The following is a 9981-nucleotide window of genomic DNA, read 5'->3' on the forward strand; positions in this document are numbered from 1 at the left end:
TTGTCATAAGTTAAGGTGTGAGGTGTCAGATTGGACGTTTCATTGAAGGGTTTAGCAGGCCTATGACAGGTAAACCAAACGTATTAAAGCCCCCTCAGCAGGTCCAGAGGTCCTTCAAGAGCACAAGGCCACCATTGCCTCCACATCCCTCACCGCTTAGCCAGGGAATGAGAGACGGGTGATCTGGTTGTCCCTCCACCACGAAGCCCACATGCATCAAGATGGATGGGCCTTCCCTGAACTGTTCTTGGAGGAGCAGCTCCCTCTGAGGCTGAGCCTGTGAGTAGTGGAATGCCAGGTGGGTTTTGAACCCGCAGCCTTGGCATTTCAGTGCTGACACACTGGTGTTAGGCCTCACAGGTTATTGGTGTTAGAGGTGGCTGTTTAACTCAAAGTACTTGTCTCTTGTGTATTCCAGCTGATAAAGAGAACATCACCGCAATTGCTGTTTCGATTTCATCAGTGGCCCTGATAGTCATGATGGTGTTGTGCCTGCTTGCGTATCTACAAAAGTAAGTTCACACTCTCACGCCTGACACGCTGACAATAGTCATAAATAAAACAAAATAAATGGAGAGCCCTGGGTCTGTCAGTTGAGGAGGAGGACATGCAAACCCATAAAAAGCCTCTTCATATCTCCCAGCTACTCAGTCACTGATCCCAGTCAGGCTCCCACCATTTAGGCCCTAAAAGACGACTCAGCAAGCACCTCATTACTAAGATGAGGACATGCATACCACAATATGAAGAGACCCTCTTAACTCAGTCCAGGGTGATGGAGAGCAGCGCTGGGCACAAGGCAGGAAACTGATTGAGATGGGGTTCTAGTCATTCGTATGGCACTTGAACCCTTCATTTGATTGAACCCTTAACCTGGATGGATGAAGAGGACAACAGAAATACCCAGAGGCACAGGGAGAACATCCAAACTCCACACAGACAGGCCAGGGCAGGATCTGAGTGCAGAATTCAGGATCCATAAGGCTGCCGTGCTAACCACGAAACAACACCCCAGATATCATTTTATTTAAAACTTAGGCTTACTTAATCAGAATAAGTGGGCGCAGATAATGAATTAACACATGACATTCTTAATCAGTCAAGTTGTCTTTGATAGACAGTACGGTGGTGCAGTGGTTAGCACTTCTGGTGCCTGACAGCCCCACAAGCCTCTCTGTGAGTCTCACCCTGAGCTCTGCCATTGATGTGTCAGGGTGGGCTTTTCTCTGTGTAACTGGATTTGCTACCCACATCCCACATTAGCCCAGTGTGAGTAAGTGAGAACGTGCCCTGCCATAGACTGTGACTTCCTCGGACTGAGTACCCGATTGTGCCCACTGCTGCATGGACACGCTGAGGCTTTTAATTTAGAGAAGTGAGCCTGCTAATGGATGGATGGGTAACTCATATGTACTCACTGCTAAATCCAATAAAAATTAAATTAATATAACAAGGTCATAATGGTCTCTGGTAGAAGAAGACAAAGAAAGTAAAAGGTGGGCCAGAGAAAGAGAGGCTAGTGAAGACCCCCAAGACCATCTGACTGGGGTAATGAGACGATTAAAGGTAAGGCTGCACTTTCTATTCATCTCGTTCTCTAAATGAATAAAAGACGCAGACCATCAAAAGAGTCCATGAGTGTGAGAAGAAATACGCAGGTTCTACTTTTATTTCCAGACATTAACTGATTCAATTTCAGAATTGCTAACCTGTTGACTCTTTCATTGTTGCCTTAATTTGACTTGTCCTGTTAGGAAGACATTTCAAGCTGCTAAAGGCGTCATTAATGATTTTTATATACTTCTCTTTTAAGAAAAAGGAACATGAAAATGGAGAACGGAAAAGAAACACAGAGCTCTGAGGGGACCAACGTGAAGAAGCCTGAGACGGTATGAAGTCTTATTGTGATAGATAGATAGATAGATAGATAGATAGATAGATAGATAGATAGATAGATAGATAGATAGATAAAAGGCACTATATAATAGATAGATAGATAGATAGATAGATAGATAGATAGATAGATAGATAGATAGATAGATAGATAGATAGATAGATAAAAGGCACTATATAATAGATAGATAGATAGATAGATAGATAGATAGATAGATAGATAGATAGATAGATAGATAGATAGATAGATATGAAAGACACTAAATAATAGAGGGTGCCAGAGAGCCCAAAACCACAGTCCCAGCAATACACCACACGTTTAATAGAGTAAAATAAAGATTTTTATTTTTCTCTTAGCCACCTTTTCCCAGTTCTCTTGTCTAATGAATGAGCTTTATAATAATAATAATAATAATAATAATAATAATAATAATAATAATAAACCACCAATTATACAATAAATGATCTGCTGTGTCTTCTTATCTTTCCTCGTTCGCTGCCTCCCAACTCCAACTCACCCATCTGTGGCAGCAGACTTCCTTATGTCAGATCCAGGAATGCTTCCAATTTCATTTGTTCCCCTCTATGAAGCACTTCCGGATCATAGACAAAGTAGAGTGGACCTCGCCGGACAGCACCCTCTACAGATCCCAAGCGACCCCTACAGGACTGCAGGGCTGCACTTCCACACTCCATTTACCAAGCACCCCTGCAAGTGTCCCAGCTGGGCTCTAACACAAGGACCACTGCCACCTAGCATATGGGGGATGGACCCACTCCCAAGCTCTGGCTTCCTCCATTATTTTATACTGGCTGGGCACAATATGATCTTTTTGCCCAGCTGCCCAATGATGTTTCTCTCGGTCCTGCCGTCCAGGTAATAATTATTCTATTAACTGGGCAGGATGCCCATTCATATGCCTCAATAGATAGATAGATAGATAGATAGATAGATAGATAGATAGATAGATAGATAGATAGATAGATAGATAGATAGATAGATAGATAGATGTGAAAGGCACTATATAACAGGGAGAGACACATAGGAAAGGCACTACATAACATGAAAGGCACTATATAACAGACATATAATTGTAGAGATAGACATAAAAGGCACGACATACAAGACAGATCAGTCGATCCTTGTTACTCACCAAGGAAACTACAAGGTCTCTTATGTCTTTTTCCTCCTTTATTTGAGTATTGTACCCTTCACTGAGTAGAGGCTCAGATTTACAGCTACGTGGCATCAACAGTAACTCCGTGAAGCTTACATACTGTACATGAACACACACCCACCACATTGCAGACACACAGTGGCACAGAGTGATGCCAGTTTGGGTAAAGTAATTCAGTCAAATCCCATTCTGAGTGAGCTGATGGCAAGCTGATGAAGATCAGTTAACAGCCTGCATGGAGAAAATTTCCACTTAAAGGGTCCATCTGTCATGGCAGACAAAAACCAGAACTCCAGTGACCTCGGCTTGTTTTCCCAGTGTCCTTCCAGACCCTAAACTGGTGTGGTTTAAGCTGATTGGCACAGGACGGGTTTGTGATTGTGTGAGTTTGTGTGTCCTGCGGCAAATCCATTTCAGTGCTGGCTGCTGACTGGCTGAGTCAGACCAACTGGGCCCTGAAGACCGCCGATCAGTGCAGTCACTTTTCCCAGTACACTTTGGGCCCCTCTGAGCACAGCTTTTGCTGCTCGTATTTCATTTCTGCAGTGATACTCACAGCCTTGATCCGCTGACTGTAAGTCCCCATCTGATGGAGGCCGACTCACAGGGCTGGGCATCAGCAGAGATGCCTACTGAAGCGCAGCCCTCGATGTACACCTGAGTAACGCACCTCAGGGGGTCCTTGTTTTGTGTTTTTCTGCACCCTTTTTATTTAAAGACGCCTGTTTCCAGTTGCATTTTTTTTCTTTTTGATCCTCATTTCTAGGTTGACTCATAAAATTACAAAAATAGAATTTTTAATTTGAAAATATTCTTTTTTTTGCACAGGAAAGCCATTCTATAAATAAAATGTCTTTTTGTTTTTAATATTACTAAATAGAGGAACTTCTAAAGCAGCAGTCTGGGACTTCCCTCACAACTGTTATCACGCTAGTGTTGCTTTACACACCTTTATTTATGGCACTCATGTGGTAAGCAATCTTTGTGATTGTCATTTTAGAATGTACTAAAGATAAACGATCTGGGCTGGCTGTAGGCTTCCTGTGCCAGGGTGGCCAGGTGCCAAGTCCAGGGTTGGTTTCTGCCCAGTGTTACCTAAACAGACCCTGAAATACACGAAATGAGTGACGTAGTGGAGCTGTGAGCTAACCCAAGGAGATCGATGGATGGAATGGCCTCCTCTCTGTTTGTTAAATGATACTGGATGGAAGGGTGGATGGCATGGAAGGAGAGACAGACAGACAGACAGATGGGTGAAGGTGCCCAACTGACAGCCTCTAAGACCCACAGAATTAAAGGGTCTCACTAGAGGTTGACTGATGAGGGTCTTTGTTTCCTTTGTGTTCTCAATGTTGGCCAGGACAGGCTGGTTATAATAATCATAATAATAATTCTTTACACTTATATAGCACTCTTCTCACTCCTCAAAGCACTTTAGTATGTGGAGAGCCATTTCAAGCACCACTAATGTGCAGCATCCACCTGGCAGCCATTTTTGTGCCTGTACATATTATAAGCATTGACGCAGAAAGTGGACTCGTATTGTTTTGGACATTCAGCCATTTTGAAAAAGCACTCAGGCATAAGGTGCTATATTAGTAGTAGAAGAACAAAAACCACAGGAAGGAAGGTTGGGGTACCACATGATGGAAATAAAAAGAAAAAACTAAGACAATAAATCAGGAAATGACACAAAGGTCATTATGATCACAAATCAAAACAGAGAATCGCTATCGAAAAGTCAAAGTACCTTCTCAGACGTGGGATCCACAACTGAACACCCACTTCCTGCTACGAGGTGGACATGATGGGGCTTCCCGTTCGATGGTAGAGGAAGTGACCCTACAAGTCCAGCAGCTGGTGGTCCCTTTTGCAAAAGAGGTGACAGAGTTGGCAGCCTTCATGCTCAGAGGTGACAGACTTGTGGTTTCTTAAATATATGTAACCAAATTTAAAAATATGTTGCGTAAATATATATATGTAATCAGTATATAATACTCAATATATAGCAACATTCATATAGCAAGTTCCATTTTTCCATTCCATTTTCGCTTTACTGTAATGAGGGTCACGAAGAAGCTTTCACAGTAAGTAACGTCATAAAGTAATTTATAAAAGTTCAGGTTATAAAGTTGGGGATTGTAAAGTTTAGTTTGAGGGGCAGGGTGCTCTGTAGGTGCAGGTGCTCCCCCTTCCAGTTTTGGGAGTCTCTTGAAGCCGACATCATTGATAGTCATCACCGGGATGAGCTGGACAAAGGCGGACAGCACATGAAACAAGGGGAAGGTGCAGAAGTGACCAGTGCTTTCATTAACAACAAAAAAAAACAAAACAAAGAGTGTCCATAGTGCTGTGCTCAAAGTGAACAAATAAATAAATAAATAAATAAATAAATAAATAAATAAATAAATAAATAAAAAGAGGTGAACTGATGAAGGTTAAAAATTCAAAAACAAATCCATTAAAAAACACACAACAATGCTTCTCCCTTTTTCTGCTGGATCCTCTGCTTGTCCTTCACAGGCCTTGCAGCAGAGGAGTTGTCCGATCAGCAGGTACAGCTGACCTTTAACTGGTCCAGTTGCCTTCTGTCCCAGGCTACATACAGGGTCCCTCACTGCAACTGCCACTAGGGTCCCCAACGGCCAGGGTGCTCACGCTGGTGCTCTTCCTCTCCAACCTTCCTCGACCCCCGCTGTCTTCCTGGACTTACGCGGTGATCCATTCATCTTCCAGGTCTCTCCTGCTTCTCGGAACTGCTCAGCTGGAGTGACCTCTTCTAAATGCCCCCACCAAGTGTCGGCCACACTCCTCCTCAGGGGCTCTTCTCGCAGCATCCTGCTGTCTTTCGCTCACATACTCCCACACTGGCTCTTTCTTTTCTCCTTCTCCTCCTCCTCCTCCTCTTCCTTCCATTCTTTTTCCTCCCTAGCATTCATGCTTCTCCCTTTTAAAATGGGGACATGGCACAGATGTGACAATTAGCAGCTCCTGGAATAGATTATAGCCACGGGCGATGCACTTGTGCACCTGTGCACTTAAGTGGAGGACTGCACGTGTCACGCTCTCGCCACACTACCACGCCTCCCCCCCTCCATAAAGCCACGCGTGCAGCAATCAGCTGCGGACCTCACTTGACTACAGGCTCATTCTGAAGCAACAGTGTGTTTTTACTAGTGGACATCAAACGTCATACGTGTCAGATTATTGTCTTACTAATGTCTTGGAAAGCCACAGAGACGTCAGGTTAATCCTCTAAGTTTTCACATGCTGGTGGTCTTATCAACAGACTTGGAAAGGCTCATTTTCTAGCCACCTCAGACATGCCAAACACCTGGCAGCAAGACCTTTGACTAGAAGAGAAAAGGAAAAAAATCCATTTAGTACCTCAAGTGGGCTCTGGTAGTACAATGTCCTTGTCTTTGAGCCACGTGGTGCTCCAGCAACCTTCCAACAATGCTGGTGTTCCAACTGCTTCCATCGGAGTGTAACTGCAGAGGTCCGTCATGTAATGCCCCAACATCACGAAACACCCATCACATTAGACTCTGGTTAACATTAGGTGCCCGTGACACTCCGGTTAAGATTTGGCTTGTGGGAGGCTTTCCTCACTCAAAGGGTGCTTCATGACTGACGTTGTGGGCCATTACCTGACTTATGTCACAGCTATTGCAGGCTACAGTAAGACCCTTCTCATTGCTTGAGCCCCCATCTGCATGTAATTCTGCCTGCCTGGACGACATAGTCAGACATCCCAGTATCTTGAAGGAGCACTGGCACCACCTAGTGGCTGTCTCGTGACTCCTCGAGGATGCTGGACATCAACTTAATCCCACAGAGTCCTATTTTGGGCGGACATCGGCCCAATCTTTGGGATGTGTTGTCGGTCAAACCTGCAAAGTCACAACTATTGAGAGCGGGCCCGGGCTAAACACTAAAAGTCAAATTGAACACGTAACCGACGGTCGTAAAGACTCTTGTAGGTCATTGTAGAGTTTGTTAGGGTGACTTATAAAAATAAACTCCAATGACCTTACATTTTCTTGTAAATGAAGGTCTGATGATGAAAACTCAGCACTAAGCTGACCTGGAATTTTAATGTTTTTCAGTGTGCAGAGCACCACGTGTCATGAAGAAGACAGGGCGCTATATACTCCAGTGTCATAGAGGCTCCATGATTTCAGTGTTCATAGACATGAAGACAGACGCTGTCCTCCCATGACCTCTGGTGTTTTTTGTTTTGTGTGTTTTTCAATGTGCAGGACACCACGAGTGAAGATGATGGCATGGCTGTCTACTCCAATAACCTGGTCTTTAACAGAGTTACAAACAAACGTGATAACCGCAAAGAAGTAAAGGAAGACAATCATCTGACTTATGCTGAGTCTCAAAAGAGGAAAACCCAAACTACGGCCGATCCAGACGACATGGCACTATACTTCAATAACTGCTCCCTCAGTGACAACATTGAGGAAATCCAGGACCATGATAAAGGATTTGTAGATAATGTCATGTATGACTGTTGTGAATTTTCAAAGGGAAAATCCCAAAGCGAGGATGAAGAACTCCAATATGCTTCGGTAAGTTTCCTGAAATTCAAAAAGCAGGAAGACGGTGAGATGGCGAAGGACGACTCCCCAGATGTCACCGCGTATGATGTCCTCCCGTGTAAGGAGGCTGAGCACTCGCCCGCTCCGGAGGACACCTGTATGTACGCAGAGGTTAAAAAGAAAGGGAGCAGCAATAGGAGCAGTGCGACACACTGAGGTGGAGCACACAAAGGGAATGGACTTGGGCTTCGCTGTTTCTGCTTATTCTCACATTTCTCCTCTGCGGCACATCTCAGAACCTCAATTATGAAAGCAAAGGGGGCGAAACACAACCACAACCAAACTCTAAATGGCAGCACTGACACATCTGGAAGAGAGAGCCCAGCTGTTAGACTGGAGGCATCGTAAACTGTGAGCAAATCAAGTCCAAGAGCAGCCTTTCAACTGATACGATCCCATCAAGGGTGCTGCTCAAAAGGAACCTGATCAGGTAACGACAACCGTAAAATTGATCAGATATTAATAATTGTGAAATACCAGTAGATAGGCCTCGCACGCTCACATTAACATGAAAGTGTACTGTAGGCCACCCAACCGAGTGGACACCATGAAGGACAAGCTAGGGCAGTTACACAGTTTCCACTCTCTTCATATTTCCAGGCTTCGTCCATCCAGTGGTGTAATTAGAATATGAAAGAAGAGCCCTGGTGTGAAACAATAAATTGAGTTCCTCTTGTGTGAAATGAAATTCAAACCAGCTAACGGATGAGCAACATCAGAGTGATACGTCAGCATATAAGAGCCATAGAAGTACAGAAGTCAGAATTTCGCTTAATGGATTTGTGGGAATGAAAACATCAGGGACCTTTTCACTCCAGCTTTGTTCCTAATAGACCATCACCTTAATGAGGACCTGCCCCAGAATGCTCTGGACCTCCAACTGGGCCACAGGCACACCTTCCAACAGGACCACGCAAAGTCAACAGACGAGTGGCTTGTGTCAGGGCCCTTGATAGCAAAACAGAAACATACCTAGGAGTCAGAAAAAAACGTGGGTCCCTATGTTCATGGAGCCCCCAGGCAACTGCCCAGTGTGCCCATGCGTTAAGACAGCCATGACTTGGGTGTCTACCCTGTGAATGTCTGTAAGTGGCACCTCCAGAGCCTGGTAGAACACCTCAGCAGAGCCCTAAAACAACAGAACACCAAAGGTCTCCATCCAAACTGACTGAGTTTGAGAGACAAATGGCAGAAATCCTCCAAATCCAGGAGTGTCAAGCTTGTTACGTCAGGCCAAAGGAGATGCCAGGCTGGAATGGCTGCCACAGCCAAGCGCTGTGTAAACCCTCTGCGTACTCGAAGTGAGATTTGCAATAATTTCTTCAGTTGTGTTTTTGCTTTGTCACTCTGGGGTATTTAAGTGTTGCTTGATAAGATTAAAGAAACTGAAATGACTTCAGCACAAGGCTGCAACGTAACAACACGTGTAAGAAGTGAAGGGGTCTGAGGACTTTCTGAAGGCGCTGTATAATTAACAGACGGGTAAATACGTCGAAAAGGCACTTGAAACAACTGCAGTGACGTTTGCAACGTAGCGTCGGGGTTTCTCAAATTCAGACCCGGAGTCTGACCAAGGATTCAAATTTTTAGTTCCCACCCAATTCTGCAATCAGGCAAATGGATGTCTCCTTTACTTGGACATATTGTTGTTCCATTTTTCTTCATTTTTTCCATGTCAATACAGAAATTCTCTTTCACAGTTTTCAACCTTTTTTTGTGTGTGAACGTTTTTTATTAAAGTGCTTGCTTGTTGATTCATTCACTAATGTAGCTGCTCAGTTTCTTTATTTAAGGGAATTTGTTATTTACACTGAGGTTTATGGTCTGTTAACTCTTATTGGGAATACAGAAGTATTTCATTGAATTTAGACAACAATCTGTTTATAAGAAAAGTCATTTTTAAAATGCAAAGAAACTTCATACAGAGAGCCCTTGTGTTACGATGCTGCTTCCCAAATTGTGAAATCCTTCCTGAGGTCACAACACATGAAGTCGCTCAGCTCACTCCATACACGCTCAGTACCCTCACTCATCACTCTGTGTTAACGAGATGACAATCAGTGCCAGTCGAGGCCCGTATGGAGCCCAAGACGAGTGGAGGGGTCCAGGGGGTCCATCTCTTGACAGTATTGTGCAAGTCCACACCTCACAAGAACTCGCTCAAAGTTCAGTTCACACCAATTAAAGTGAATAAATTCACGTTCACAGTTCATCTCAATTTTGATCTCGTTCATGTTCAGTTCATTTTGTAATTTTTAAGGAGTGAGAATAAATGACCCCCGAGTTTACTTTTTAAAATT

General features: G+C 44.0%; 1 protein-coding gene across 3 annotated transcripts in view; it reads left to right on the forward strand.

The window, feature by feature from the left end:
- The window catches only part of LOC120540130 (carcinoembryonic antigen-related cell adhesion molecule 5-like), a 48252-nt gene extending 38851 nt beyond the window's left edge, over nucleotides 1-9401 (forward strand). For 2 of the 3 annotated variants that reach the window (XM_039770626.1, XM_039770627.1), the window contains exons 7-9: nucleotides 419-512; nucleotides 1814-1889; nucleotides 7334-9401. In XM_039770626.1, coding sequence (XP_039626560.1) covers nucleotides 419-512; nucleotides 1814-1889; nucleotides 7334-7837 — 674 coding nt within the window. In that variant the 3' untranslated portion in view covers nucleotides 7838-9401. The remainder of the gene's footprint in view (nucleotides 1-418; nucleotides 513-1813; nucleotides 1890-7333) is intronic. The other variant, XM_039770628.1, reaches the window with a different exon arrangement.
- The last annotated feature ends 580 nt before the right edge of the window (nucleotides 9402-9981 follow it).

Source organism: Polypterus senegalus, chromosome 12 (assembly GCF_016835505.1).
Source record: "Polypterus senegalus isolate Bchr_013 chromosome 12, ASM1683550v1, whole genome shotgun sequence".
Lineage (NCBI taxonomy): Eukaryota > Metazoa > Chordata > Cladistia > Polypteriformes > Polypteridae > Polypterus > Polypterus senegalus.